Source organism: Bombyx mori, chromosome 3 (assembly GCF_030269925.1).
Source record: "Bombyx mori chromosome 3, ASM3026992v2".
NCBI lineage: Eukaryota > Metazoa > Arthropoda > Insecta > Lepidoptera > Bombycidae > Bombyx > Bombyx mori.
This window is the reverse complement of record NC_085109.1, coordinates 12,889,061-12,904,083: the sequence shown is the minus strand read 5'-3', so window position 1 is coordinate 12,904,083 and position 15,023 is coordinate 12,889,061. Positions and strand designations below refer to the sequence as shown.

General features: G+C 43.9%; 1 protein-coding gene across 2 annotated transcripts; it reads left to right on the top strand.

The window, feature by feature from the left end:
- The first annotated feature begins 9,975 nt into the window (after window positions 1–9,975).
- LOC101739816 (uncharacterized) lies at window positions 9,976–13,886 on the top strand. 2 transcript variants are annotated; one of them, XM_038020294.2, is made up of 3 exons: window positions 9,976–10,381; window positions 11,557–11,718; window positions 13,613–13,886. In XM_038020294.2, the coding sequence occupies exons 1-3, from the start codon at window positions 10,375–10,377 to the stop codon at window positions 13,846–13,848; spliced, it is 405 nt and encodes a 134-aa protein (XP_037876222.1). In that variant the 5' UTR covers window positions 9,976–10,374; the 3' UTR covers window positions 13,849–13,886. The 2 variants fall into 2 exon arrangements, with proteins under 2 accessions (XP_037876222.1, XP_004924412.2); XM_004924355.4 differs by lacking the exon at window positions 9,976–10,381 and adding an exon at window positions 10,751–11,097.
- The last annotated feature ends 1,137 nt before the right edge of the window (window positions 13,887–15,023 follow it).

Below are 15,023 nucleotides of genomic sequence, written 5' to 3'. Positions count from 1 at the left end.
TAACGTCCGCTTCTTTCCACACCGCGGGAAAGATACAGTTCGCCATAGCGGCATTGAAAATAGATGCCAACATCACGATGAGTTGGACGGGTAGAAGTTTAATAACGCGGTTGGATATACCGTCGGAACCGGGAGCCTTGCGAGGACGTAGGTCTTTGATCAAGTCTTTAACTTCCATCGGGGTGACGGGTGGTAACACATCAGAGGGTGGCAAGGAGGCTCTGCGTTCTACCTCACTGTCTACTAATTCTACATGCACAGGGTCCACGGATTGAGTGCTGGGCGTGCACTGGGTTTGCAATGTATCGGCCAGCAGCTCTGCTTTTTCGTCATCATCGAACGCCGTGAGTCGGCCTGAGGGGCCTACGAGGGGGGGCATAGTTACTACCGTATCCGATTTGAGAGTACGAGCTAAGCGGTAGTAAGACCTTTGGGAGGGCGCGAGTCCTTCTAAGAAATCAGACCATCTGGCATCTCGGACTTCGGCGATGCGAGACTTTACGTCGCGTTGTAGGGCACGCATTCGAATACGATTTTCCGCGGTAGGATACCTGTCGTAGGCGCGTATCGAGGCGTTCTTAGCTCTAAGGAGTTCCCTAATATCGTCGGACAATTTGAAGCGGTGAAGGAAGTCCTCCGCTACAACTTGTTTCGATGACCTATCTAATGTCGAGGTGATGTGTGACGTTAAGATGTCTATGGCTTCAGCGGTATCCTGAGGAGACGGGGTAGAGTCCGGGCTAAACGGTAGCGATGGTGGATCAGATTCAGCCAGGCTGATGCCCAGCGTGTGCCAATCCACCACAGTCCTCGTGACGGGAACGGAATCGGGAGCGCGACCGAGCTTCATAACGACGGGACGGTGGTCTGAATCTAACTCTGAAACTACTTCGATCGAGTGTAAGCGCAGAGTTACGTTTTTTAATAACGCTATGTCGAGTATATCCGGGCGATGCGCGATATTTAGCGGGTAGTGAGTCGGGATTAGCGGAGCGACGATATCGAAGGCGAGATTATCGACTAACGCGTCAAGCCGCCTGCCATTCGGGGTTGTGGTGTGTGAGTTCCACCTGATGTGTTTACAATTTAGGTCGCCCGCCAGAATGACAGAGCTCCCCATACCGAGCAGCGCCTCGATATCACTGCTTAGAACGATCTTATCCGGTGGAAGATAAACGGACGCGATAACGATCGGCGCGTGTCCCGTCAGTGAGATTCGGCACACTGATGCTTCGATATTAGCGAGCGCGGGAGGATCGAGTGGGACGCAATGCAGGGCTCTTCTATAGTAAATGACGGTACCACCACCACGAGCAGAGAGCCTGTCGTTCCTGACCATGTTATAGTTCGCGATTTTAGGGTCACGGCGCGCGGGCTTAAGTAGGGTCTCCTGCACTAAAAAGATATCAATTTGATGGTCACGCAAAAAGTCAGAAACCTGATCACGTTGATTTGCGAGACCGTAAGCGTTAAAAAATCCTATCGTTACGGATAGGGGCTTTATTCTACTTATATACGCCATTGATTACCGGCGGAGTGAGGGGAGGACGTACGTATTTAATGACGCGTATACGTCGGCGTATTCTTGCACAACGGCGATAAAGTGTTGTGCAGTGGAGGCAGAGCGAATGGCGTCGCCCAAAGCGTTAACGCGCTCAAAGTTGATCGACTGAAAGAAGTCGATCGCTAAAGCGAGATTGTCGGACGCGGTCGGAGGGCAAGTCGCGGGAGAGGGACGAGTCGCGGGGGCGGGACGAATCGCGGAGGAGGGAGTTGTAGCCGTGTTCATGTACGGCAGCGGTTTCGCCCAGGCCGAGACACTGGGCACCGGCGCCGGAACGAACGCTGGCTTAGCCTGCGACACAGAGGGTGCCGAGGCTTTGATGTCTGGGCCGGAAGCTCGGAGGCGGTTTTGGCGGGCGACGCGGCGATTTATTTTCGGGGCTCGGGGGCATCCGCGGTAATTTGCGGGGTGACCCTGTGTTCGACACAGGACGCAGCTAGGCGGTTCTGTCGCGGTTTTTTGATCGCGAGTGCATAGGGCCGTGGCGTGATCGCCTAAGCACTTGACGCATCGGGGGCGCGCGTGACAGTTACGGGAAGAATGCCCGTATAATTGGCAGTTATGGCACTGACTAGGTGTGCCTTTCTTGTGTGGGGTTTCGACTGCGATTCCGGAAAGGCTACAGACCGTTCGGATGTTGAATATTTGCTTACCCTCGGGGGTAGGCTGGAGGGCGACGAGAACCATATTATATGGCTCCCTTCCGCGGCCTGTGTGCATGCGGTGTACGGAGTTAACCGGTAGGCCTTGTTCGAGAAGGTCGGCCTTGACGAGCTCGGCATCCAACTCTTTAGGGATGCCACGTATAACGGCACGGAGTTCGCGCTCCTCCTGGAGCGTATATGTGTGGAAACTTATACGCTCCTTACGGAGGTAAGAAGAGAGGGCCCTATGGTCGTCGGATGTTCGAACCTTAATTTGAATGCCGTTCGCGAGGTTACGGGCATTCGTAAAATTGATATTTTTGGCCTTAAGGGCCAGGGAAACTCGTTCCCAAGCTGCCTTCTCTTGAAGGATTACCGGGGGAGGGGTCTGGGCTTTATTTTGTGCCACCGGACGCGGCGACGGAGTGGCACGGGCTGGAGGCGCAACGGGAGTCTGAGGGCGGGGGCGCGACGCGTTCGCGGCTTTGCTAATTTTAGCGGCCGCGGGAGCTCGAGACTCCGCGGCACGCTTCTTACCCTTTTGCACCAGGGTGAATCCATCCGTCGATGAGGCGGGAGCGAGGTCGACCTCCATCTCCGAGTCAGAGTCGGAGGACGAGGAGGCGGGCGCAGGTGACCTACGAGTAGGTGTTTTGGACGGCGCGACGGAGGCAGCGGATGATCGCGCTGCTGGAACGGTGACCACGGCGGACGACGCAGCAGTTTTACTCGCCAGTATAGGCGACGCGGGAACGGCAGGCACGACGGAGGCTGCGGTGCTCGATGCAGAAGCTTTGCACGCAGGTACAGGCGACGCAGGAGCAGCGAGCTCGGTGGAGTCCACGAGAGGGCTCGCAGTGTGATCGGCCTTGAAGGCCTGAAACTCGGAAGTGAGCTTTGGGTAGCGAAGCCGGAGAAATTCCGCAAATACAGCGTCCATGATGTCTACGTGCCCAGGTGGGGCTACCCTGGGTCTTAGAAAACACTCGCCTTGCGGCGAGGCCCCAACTTCTCGGACCTGAGCGGTTCTATTGAACACAGGTGGCGATGCGGCACGATTACTGCAGGACAAAGAAAAATCACAACAAAACGGAAATAGCAAAAAGAAACAAACCAATTAAACACTTCCAGGAAGACAGTTTGTCGGCAGATGTACCACGAACACAGAAATAACAAAAGGAAACAAAACAAATAAAAACTTCCAGGAAGAGCACTTAGTCGGCAGATGTACCACGAACACAGGCCACGCGAACAATGGCCGGGCTAACAAAAGCCGGGCGAACAAAGGCCGGGCGATCGAGTGGTCGATGAGCACGTCCGCGCGTGACGGGTGCCTCTATCGGAATGATCAAAATTATCCAAATCGGTCCAGCCGTTCTCGAGTTTTAGCGAGACTAATCAACAGCAATTCATTTTTATATACATAGATATTTCTTCCATTTCTTCTAAAGGTCGTGATGTGAACTCTATGTATCTTCTAGCGAGCGCTTGTTGCGACCCAAACAGACACAGCCCACTGAGTTTCTACTAACCTCTGGTAGATTCTGCGAAGTACTGCTCTTGCTAGAACTAGTCTTGGCAAATTATTTCAGGTTGAGTTCGTGAGCTCACCTACCAGTGACAACGTAGCTGGAATAGCTTAGTAGCCTCTTAGGCTTAGGGTAAAAAGGGCCTGTCCGCTGCAGTATTAAGCTCAATTAAGAGGATTTATTGTGTTTTGGTGCTTGTCTGATCTTGCCTGCGTGTCCGGGCCTTGAAACCTCTTGTCTATGTACTCTTTCTCTCGATTAGTTCTGTGACTGTAAACACATGTCTGCAATTTGAGTTGTCGTTTTACGATCGTACAATCAACTAGCGACTGTTTACCAGTTTCCTCCGGTAGCCCGTCTCCACGTTGATAACAATAGCCAAAGCAAAGTATCAATGAAGAGTCGATCAACTGTTAGAGTTTGGCGACTACTGCTAGCGACTAGTAGTCTATGGCAACTATTACCAGATGGGACATCAGTTAAACTGCTCATGTTCCATGATACTAAAAAAATTGCTAGAGTTCGGATAAGTAAGTGGGGCGGTTGTTACTGACTCACGCAAATTAATTGTACCGCCCCATGAGACGAGCAGCGATCGTCAGCGACTTCAACCACTCTGTTGGCCACCATCGCGAAGCCGATGCACCCGCTGAGCTAAAAGTAGGTAATAATGAGTATGACCTTCGGGCCCCTCGCCTGCGAACACACTGTCTTGATAAATTCATCATAAATTTCCACTAAATCTTTCCTGTGCCGATTATAGAGGGTTATTCTTAAACTAGCGACCCGCCCTCGCTTCGCTTCGGAAACTGTAATTTATTATTGATTTTTCTACTATTTAAAGGATGTTATTATACATATAAACCTTCCTATTCAATCACTCTAACTATTAAAAAAAAAACACACCAAAATCCGTTGCGTAGTTTTAAAGATTTAAGCATACATAGGGACAGACAGATATAGGGACAGAGAAAGCGACTTTGTTTTATACTATGTAGTGATATGAAGCGCACAGTCGTCTTTCCTTGGAGATCAAGGCTTCCTCGCACCAATTTACCATTCCATTTCCAAGTTCCATTATCAGTTTTAACCGTAAAATGAACAGAGTTAGTTCAGACCATTTTTGAAGAATTTAAGTGGTCTCCGTCATTCTTGGACACTGGCAATGCCAGGGCCACAGTTAAGGAGCTGTCTCTAAATCAACTTCCCCCTTCGCTCTCTGAAAAATAAAATTGTATTTTACATGGAAAACACTGCGAAGAAGAGTTAATCCCAGAGTAGGTACCTATATAGTAGATTATCAAAACCCTGATTTAAAACTAATACAATGTCAAACAATTATAACTTAATCTAATAAATAAATAGGTCGTATAAGGGGAGAACCCAATGTTTCCCCCCTTAGCATAGCCTCTCTACTGGTAGCCACAACTACGAGATAAATAGAAGAAAAATATATGGGACTTGAGTAGTTTCGTTTTACGTCAAACTCGTTTTATGCAAAAAGATTTATCATAAGGAAGTCGATCATTAGGGTCCCTTAGATTGGTGATGTTAGTAATATCTAGTCGTGTGTGATGAGTCGTGTCCGCCCACACCGCTGAACACCGGTGAGGCAATCACTACTTCCCGCGTACACACGCAGGATAAATTGACTCGTCTCAAAAGACTCGAGTGAATAAACACTTAATAAATTTTCAATTGGTGGTAGGACCAGTATAACAGTATTGTACGTTCAGAACCAAGAAGTCCTAAGGGCCTCAAAGTCTTGGGCCTAACTTGGGGTAGACAAAAGTGCTTGTTCACTGGTGATTATAAAAAAACAACTTTGATGCCGCCGCCCGCTAAGAGACTTATGCTTGAAGATCGGTACTAAATCCAAAAATTTGGTTTAAATTAGGTTTTTTTTTTATTGCTTACATGGATGGACGAGCTCACAGCCCACCTGGTGTTAAATGGTTACTGGAGCCCATAGACATATATAACGTAAATGCGCCACCTATCTTGATATATAAGTTCTAAGGTCTCAGTATAGTTACAACGGCTGCCTCACCCTTCAAGCCGAAACGTATTACTGCTTCACGGCAGAAATAGGCAGAGTGGTGGTACCTACCCGTGCGGACTCACAAGAGGTCCTACCACCAGTAAAATGGTGCCATTAGATATTGTATAGCCTGGAGACAAAATCTTAAATATCATAAATACCCATTATCCTAAGATGCTTCTCCTATTATGTGTTTAATAGCAGATGTACCGTGTTGTAGTCATATTATAAGCGTTTCAAATTACGTCTAGATAATCTAAAAGTGGCCGACTATTGACCTGAAACGAGTGGTCTCGTAACCCAAATTCGCCTGTTCGCATACGTACGTGTCCACCACTATCATGATTGCTAACGTTCTCAATTGAGTGATCCTACGGTTTCCGCTTAGGCCCCTTCTCACCTCCTGTCACACTGTAGTAATTTAATGTACTTGCTACTCTCTTATGTAATATTTATTTATGTATAAACATTAATCTGAGTTGTAAAAAATATCAGTCCTTGAAACACAAATCTAATAGGTTTTTAGGACCATCCAAATTGGTGACAGAGAAAAGGGTCCATTCTACCTATGCGGTTGATCTAGAACGGAGATCGTTTTTGCTTTTTCCATACTGGCGGTAGGACGCCTTGTGAGTCCGCACGTGCAGGCACCACCGCCCTGCCTATTTCTGCCGTGAAGCAGCAATGCGCTTCGATTTGGAGGGTGGGGTAGCGGTTGTACTCTAACCCTCAGACACAGCCCACTGAGTTTCTCGCCGGATCTTCTCAGTGGGTCGCGTTTCCGATCCGGTGGTAGATTCTGCGAAGCACGGCTTTTGCTAGGGTTCGTGTTAGCAACGTCGTCAGGTTTGAGCCCCGTGAGCTCACCTACTAGTTAAGGTTCCGCTGAAATAGCCTCTCAAGGCTATCAGCTTAGATAGGGAAAAAAAAACTCTAAAAACTCAGACCTTAGAACTCACGACCGTCCTCGTCGAACCCGTCGCTTGCGACGAAGGGCTCGACGAGCGAACTAACCCATAGACACAGCCCACTGAGTTTCTCGCCGGATCTTCTCAGTGGGTCGCGTTTCCGATCCGGTGGTAGATTCTGCGAAGCACTGCTCTTGCTAGGGTCAGTGTTAGCAACTCTCCGGTTGAGCCCCGCGAGCTCACCTACTAACGTTAGGGCGAAGCTGAAATAGCCTCTCAAGGCTATCAGCTTAGATAGGAAAAAAAACTGTAAAAACTCAGACATTAGAACTCACGTCTCGAGGTGGATGGCCGTATTTACGTTGCAGATGTCTATGGGCTCGGATAACCACTTAACAGCCTGGCCACGGGACATTCGCCGATGCGAATATTCGCGCGGTGCGAACGGCGAAGCGTCTAGCGACTAAAACAAGCGCATAGAAATGTACCTAACAAGCCACGCGCACCGGCGACCGGCGAAGCGACCGGCGAAATGTACCGAGCGAATCGCGCGATGCGGCGGGCGAGCAAAACAAATGCATGAATACGGACGGCGCGAGCCACGGAGTCGAGCGGTAGTCGCGGCGAATAGTACAGTGATTAAATGAGTTTAGTTGTTTTCGCCGCGAAAAATTAACGCCGAAATTTTTATATTTTATTTTTAATTTTTTATTTTATATTTTTAAAGTCGTCGTGGCCTAACGGACGTCCGGTGCAATCGTGTTGAGCGATGCACCGGTGTTCGAATATCAGGCGGGTACCAATTTTTGTAATGAAATACGTACTCAACAAATGTTCACGATTGATTTCCACGGTGAAGGAATAACATCGTGTGATAAAAATGAAATCTTCAAAATAATAAATTGCGTAATTACTGGTGGTAGGACCTCTTGTGAGTCTACACGGGTGGGTACTACCACCCTGCCTATTTCTGCCGTGAAGTAGTAATGCGTTTCGGTTTGAAGGGTGAGGCAGCCATTATAACTATACTTGAGACCTTAGAACTTATATCTCAAGGTGGGTGGCGCATTTACGTTGTGGATGTCTATGGGCTCCAGTAACCACTTAACACAAGGTGGGCTGTGAGCTCGTCCACCCATCTAAGCAATAAAAAAATAAAATAGCTGAAATACTAGCTAGACCAGCTATTTGGAAGTCTAGCCACCCAAAGTATTTCTCGTACTTCTTGTGGAATTCTCCATCTATAGGTATACTCCGATTCTTATTCAAATCATGTACTTCACAATCTTTTCCAAATACCTATTATTTGGAACCAAAAAACTATTAATTTGTAAGCAATATCGAGATAATTTCGATATAGACATTTCGCTGTCGGACTTCCTTACTAGTCGCGGCGGCGAACGTGAGTACCCGTGGCCTGCAAACGGTGCTGCGCGAATGGTCGCCTCGCCCACCGCTTCGCTGTTCGCACCGCCGATCCCCGTGGCCAGGCCGTAACACCAGCTGGCCATGAGATCTTTCACCCACCTAAGCAATAAAATTGGTTTTTGGGAAACATAATAATGTACCACGCATATTTTCAATGCGTAACGAAAACTCTCGGCTTGGGTCGACCAATTAAACTTTAATGAGCTGCAGCTAATGTTCATAGAGACCGCAATACGTTTTTTTAATACGCTTTCATTAGCTTCAGACGTATTATGTATGTTTGTAACGGAATCTTTCAACATGATTTTGATCCCCTTCAAAACGTCGGATTAACTCGGTATACTTAATGAGGAACGATGATAATTATACCTATAATAAAAAAAAAATTGAAAATAAAAATATCGAAATTCAACTAATAAATAATAGTTTAAAAAAACTAACAAAATACGCTTTTACAGAAAATCCAAAAAAAATTTTGAAAATAAATTTTAATAAATTAAAAAAAACAAAATTGTGTAAGAAAAAACGATTTTATTGCAAAATTAATTAAAAACTATTGTTTATTTATTCTTATATTTAAAATGTCCAATCCTCTGACTATCGTTAGACTTCGCTTAAAATTCCATTTTGATTACTATTTATTTGTAACAAAGCTCAAAATGAAATAGAGTGTACTACATACTGCTGTTGAATTTACTATTTTGTTTCTCCTCGGCCAATCTTTTCGCGTTTCAACTCTAAAACAAGGCTTGTTTATGCATCGAAACTACGGTAGTTTTCTGGTTCATACTTTATTCAAATATTCACAAGGCACTTACTACATAGAAAATATTCATAAAATCTAAAAATACTGACACTGTGACGTCATTATACGTAACCTCGTAACGAAAACGTAATGTAAACAAAAGTCAGATTATATCTAATTTTTCTTGAGTGTTTATAAATATGCTTAATGCGAGTTTTTTAACGTTATCGATAGCGTAAAAGTTAACTCAAATTTGTATGCAGCTGGAACAGCGCCCCTAGCGGCAAACGCAGGCAAACGTTCCGACTCCATTAGATAAAATGGAAAAAGGGAATAATCACTTACAGTGTCCAATACTAAAGGTTAGGCGATGTGAGAGTAGTAATTATAGAAGAGAATCGTTAAGCTCGCATAGGTAGAACTTACGTCCCGCCTGGTGCTGATTGGCTAGTGGAGTGCCATGATTTTTATATTGCTTAGATGGGTGGACTTGCTCACAGCCCATCTGGTGTTAAGTGCTTCCTGGAGTCCATGGACATGTACAACGTAAATGCCGCCACCCACCTTGAGACATGAGTTCTAAGGTCTCAGTATAGTTACAACGGCTGCCCTACAATTCAAACGCATTACTGCTTTACGGCTGAAATAATCAGGGCGGTGTTACCTACCCGTGCGGACTCACAAGAGGACCTACCACCAGTGAAATGATATGGCAAGGTGCATACCACTACCCACCCAGCCTGAGATATGACTAAAGATATATGACTCGCTAAAATTCGAGAACGGCTGAACCGATTTGTCTAAGTTTGGACTTGAATTATTTGTGGAAGACCAGAGAAAGTTTAAAAGGTAGATAAATATGAAAATGCTCTGAATTAAATAAAAATAACAATTTTGTTTTTCCTTTGATGTGTCCCCCGTCAGACGGATTCCTTTTGTTTATTTTATGTTTATTTTGTACAAAACTTTAGGTATTTTATTTATCGATTGAGGCACTACGAAGTCTGCCGGGTCACCTAGTTTATAATATTTAATAGTGATGTTAATATTCAAATAATCTGACGTGTCCTTGATCTGAGGTTGACTACTTCATCACGATCTTACGTCAGCGGTATCCTAGCCTCGTTTTCTAATTTAATCCTCCCACTGATTCCTGACTACAAGTCCTCACTCAAACATTCCCAATATAAGAAGGATAGGCGGCAGACGAGCTACTTGCTAGAAAAGAATTATCGCATTCAACATGTATATTATGTCGGCGTTTTAAAGAAAGAAAAGTACCCATACAGCCCGCTGAGTTTCTCGCGGGATCTTCTCAGCGGGTCTCGATTCCGATAGTAGATTCATTCGCGAAGCAATTGCTCTTGAGCTGTTAGGTCTCCTTCGGAGGCGCTCGGGCAGATGTTAGCAAATCCCTTCCATCCTGGCTAAGCCTTTGCTCGTCCACCTGTCTTAGTGAAACTGAAAAGGCCTCCGTGCCACCAGTAATGCTTCATTTAAAAAAAAAGAAGATCAATGCTCCGTGAGTTTTATTTAAATATTTTTTTTACGAAACACTGATGACTCATTTTTTTTACTGCTTAGTTAGGTTACTGGAGCCCATGGACATCTACAACGTAAATGCGCCACCCACCTTGAGGTATCAATCAGTTCTAAGGTCTCTATATAGTTACAACGGCTGCCCGACTCTTCAAAGCGAAACGCATTACGGCAGAAATAGGCAGCGTGGTGGTACCTATCCGCGCGGACTCACAACAGGTCCTACCACCAGTAAATTTAAAAATTCAAAGCACGTAAGTATTGCATTGTACGTTGAAGGGAATTCCGTTCCTTCAAGTAGTTAAGCCTAGCTGCCGCCGGGTCTCATCAATTCTAAACGTTATTAACACATCCTTCGAGCATCCGACTGTTACCGAAGTGAGCCGGTTGACCCCATTGTTGGAGTCACACACAATACACAATGCTTCATTTTGCTATATACGGCACGACTCAACAACTAATCCGACAGTCTGCCGGTGAATTTAAGTGTCGTTAAACCATTTTTTCTTTTCTTACTTAGTAAAAAAAACCTTTATGTTATAAATTTTAGTAGGAAAACTGTTTTTTTTTATATATTAGAATATCATTATTGTCTTTTGATACGTTGCTCAGGAATATACTTCAGGCGTTACAATATGGAGTTCCGATTTGTATCATGTATTATCGTCGGTTTTGTTCTACTCCTATTTACCCACAGAAGCAAGTATTGATTTTGTTTGTATTATGTCTAAGTACAACTAAAAAATGTTTTTTACGTCGCATAAGATTGCTTTTCATTAGACGAATACGTCACATTGTCCTCTATAAAATTATAATATAGTCAAGAAATCGATTTAAATAAGCGGCGAATGTATCTCTTTGTTTTTGATTTAGCATTTTGATATTGCTTGAAAATTTTAATTTTGTAACACGATTCGAATTATTTAGTACCCTTTTAGAAAACACACAGCAATAGTTTTCTTTCTTTTCTAGAATTGCATTACATGACATACTTTGTTTTTGTTTTTTTCTAAAAGAAAAACAACTCATTGTGATTATCTAAGGACGCGGTCTGTATTTTACATGTTGCATTACAGAAACCGCAGAAAACCTGTTAATCAATAACTCTCTAATGTTTTTTTTATCATAACAATGACTATTACTATTCATTTTATTCAGGCGCGGCCGTTAAATGCTTCGAGTGCAATAGCGCCAACAATTCCGCCTGTCTGGATCTGAACCTTCCCAGGATGCACTCCATCGTCCCTGTCGTGGACTGCGGGAAGACCTTGCCTCACGTGTTGAGCAAGCAATTCTTTTGCCGAAAGATCACGCAGACAAGTAAGTCATAGGTTTTTCTAATTAAACAACCATGCTGTGTGTTTAGTGCTCCGGTCACCGTCCTCGTCGAACCCGTCGCTTGCGACGAAGGGCTCGACGAGCGAACTAACCCATAGACACAGCCCACTGAGTTTCTCGCCGGATCTTCTCTGTGGGTCGCGTTTCCGATCCGGTGGTAGATTCTGCGAAGCACTGCTCTTGCTGGGGTCAGTGTTAGCAACTCTCCGGTTGAGCCCCGTGAGCTCACCTACAAACGTTAGGGCGAAGCTGAAATAGCCTCTCAAGGCTATCAGCATCGGTAGGAAAAAAAAGTGTTTAGTGCGAGTTTTTTAACGTTCTCGATAGCGTAAACGTTAATTCAAATTTGGATGGAGTTGGAACGTTTGCGTACGTTTGCCGCTAGGGGCGCTGTTCCAACTGAATACAAATTTGAGTTACCTTTTACTCTATCGAGAACGTTAAAAAACTCGCACTAAGCACACTGTATTTGCTTTAATTCTGGTCGAACCCGTCGCTTACGACGAAGGGCTCGGCGAGGAAATTAACCCACAGACTCAGCCCACTGAGTTTCTCGCCGGATCTTCTCAGTGGGTCGCGTTTCCGATCCGGTGGTAGATTCTGCGAAGCACTGTTCTTGCTAGGGTTAGTGTTAGTAACATCGGCAGGTTTCAGCCCCGCGAGCTCACCTACTTGTTAGGTTTAACCTCTCAAGGCTATCAGCTTAGGTAGGGAAAAAAATATGCTTTAATATCTTTAATTATCGTCGAAGGTGTCTACCGCCGGCCTGTAGAGAAGCGGTTACCGTTATCAATGAGTATCGTCAATGTTATTGATACAGTCCAACGAAGAACTATTTTTTATTTATTTTAATGTTACTAACAGATATTTATGTTAAAAAATCTATCATTGTACACACCAGCTTCGTGTTCTGTTACGAACTCTGTTTCTGGACAATAGACTTCCGTTTAGGTTTCATTGTGCCCGCGACTGAAAGGATGTAATGGCAGGTCGTGTCGCGTTTTACACACATCTGTTTAATTATATTTAATGACGTGCCGATCATAAGCACAGAACACTGACGCGTCCCTATTCTGATATTAAAATTATCGTACATTAATCTACACATTAACTTATTTTTTTTTTAATAAAGCGTTACTTTTATAAAAGCTTTGAAGAGATTCATAGTTTTTTGGCCATGGCAGACTGCAAATACGACTTAATAAAGGATCGGTGTGCTCAGTGCGAGTTTTTTATCGTTTTCGATAGCGTAAAAGTTAAATTTGTATGAAGTCGGAAAGTTTGCCTAGGTTTGCCTTTAGGGACGCTGTTCCAACTGCATACTAATTTGAGTAACTTTTACGCTATCGAGAACGTTAAAAAACTCGCACTAAGCACACTGGTTATAGTTAGTAGTAGTATAGTTATCATTATCCTGCCCTTCTCCCAGTTACCTGGGGTCGGCGCAACATGTTTTCTCCTTCCATACTCTTCTATCATATACCATTTCTTCGCTCACTCCCCTCTTACACATATCGTCTTTCACGCAATCCATCCATTTCCTCTCAGGTCTACCTCTTCCTCTATATCCTTCCACATTAATAGTTAACACTCTCTTATCAACCTCATTTTAATTTCGTCCCATCACATGTCCATACCATCCCAAACGCGCACTTCTCAGCTTTTCTGTCACAGGTGCCACTTTCAGACTTCCTCTAACATATTCATTCCATATTCTATCCATTCTCGTTACTTCACACATCCATCGCAACATTCGCACCTCTGCTGCATGCAATCGTCATTAGTAGTTGTATAGTATAGTTTTTATTTTAAGCCGATTTAAATATAATAGATTTAAACATAAGTGTTTCTAATTCTGTCTCAATGTTTACTGCAGTTCTCCACCCAGAACAAACGCCAGAGGTCCGAATAACAAGAAGTTGCGGCTGGATCAAACACAAGCGGGCATGTTATACGGCAGACAATAAAGACCATTTAGAGACCGTGTGCCAATGCTTCGGTGATATGTGCAATTCCGCGTCCACAATAACAAACGTCAAAGTTGCGTTTTTGACAGCTACCGTCGCCATATTGACTGTTTGTCGAAATTGGCGGGAACGTAATGTGATTTAAATCGATTTATTGTATTGAATAAAGCTTGTTTTCTACAATTTGTGTTTTAATGTATAGTTAAAGTAAGCCAAAAGTGGTTTCGCTGCTTATTAATAGAAATGAGAGGAATTAGTAATTAATGTTTTTTCACGGTTATATTAGCGTGGTAGGAATTGATATAGGTGTAAAATGTTACTAGTGGAATTCGAATAGACGAATTTTTGTGCGTTGTCAAATCGATTTGTTTAACCGGCCATAGCACAGGGATAATCGATTGAGGCCCACAGAAATAATCTTGATATTATTTCTGTGTTGAGGCCATACCTCTGGCTTGTTCGAGCCATTATCAACTAACTAAACTGTAGCACCAATTCCACAGCATAATGTTATGTTTTTCAAAATCAGAATAAAGAACTCTCAGGGGAAATATATTTTTTACACATTAGTAACTGTGGATAAGCGCTCAAATTGATCCTCCATTGTACAATGGCGTACTCTTTGTCATAGTGGCAGATAGCTGGTCCACAGACAACGGTTCCGTACTCAAGTTTAACACTTTATGTTTTTTTTTTATATTTCAAAATTACAACGAAATTTAAATTTACCATTTTTATTGTAAGATCTAAATACCGAAATTTCGAAGTCACCGTGGCCTATAGGTTAAGATGCCCAGCTTACTCGTATCAAACGATACCACTGTAACAGTGTTCGTATCCTGCGAGCAAATCTTTTTTTTTCTAATTTCTTTCTATCTCTATTATGCGTAGAAGCTTATCAAGTGTTCAGGAACGAGTCTCACGGCGGACAAATAGTATCAAGTAATAAAAATAAAATATAAAAATTTTTTTTTTGCGTAATTATACATGTATTTATAAAGTACTAGCCACGCTCGCCCGGCCCGCTTCGCAGGGTATTTAAAATTAACATTATTCTTTATTTTCATTATTATTAGGGAGTCCAACACTCATATAAATATTAGCCTATTAGTATGCATTCATTACATGTATTTTCTACATGGATACCAAGTTTCAAGTCAATCGGATGCATGGTTCAGTAGTTATAACGGAACATCCGTAAAAAACCACTGTAGATTTATATATTAGTATAGATATACCACCAGTATTTACCAACTTCTTGTTTATTTTCGTACCTAAGTAGTACCTATTGCCTTCCAGCTTGATCGGTGGGACGCCAGC

What these genes read in the sequence shown, in the direction of transcription:
- LOC101739816 (XM_004924355.4), top strand. Translation starts at nt 11,034, where the DNA reads ATGGAGTTCCGATTTGTATCATGTATTATCGTCGGTTTTGTTCTACTC. An exon ending in ACTCCTATTTACCCACAGAA is followed by an intron (nt 11,098 to 11,556) that starts GCAAGTATTGAT and finishes CATTTTATTCAG; the next exon opens with GCGCGGCCGTTAAATGCTTC. An exon ending in CCGAAAGATCACGCAGACAA is followed by an intron (nt 11,719 to 13,612) that starts GTAAGTCATAGG and finishes TGTTTACTGCAG; the next exon opens with TTCTCCACCCAGAACAAACG.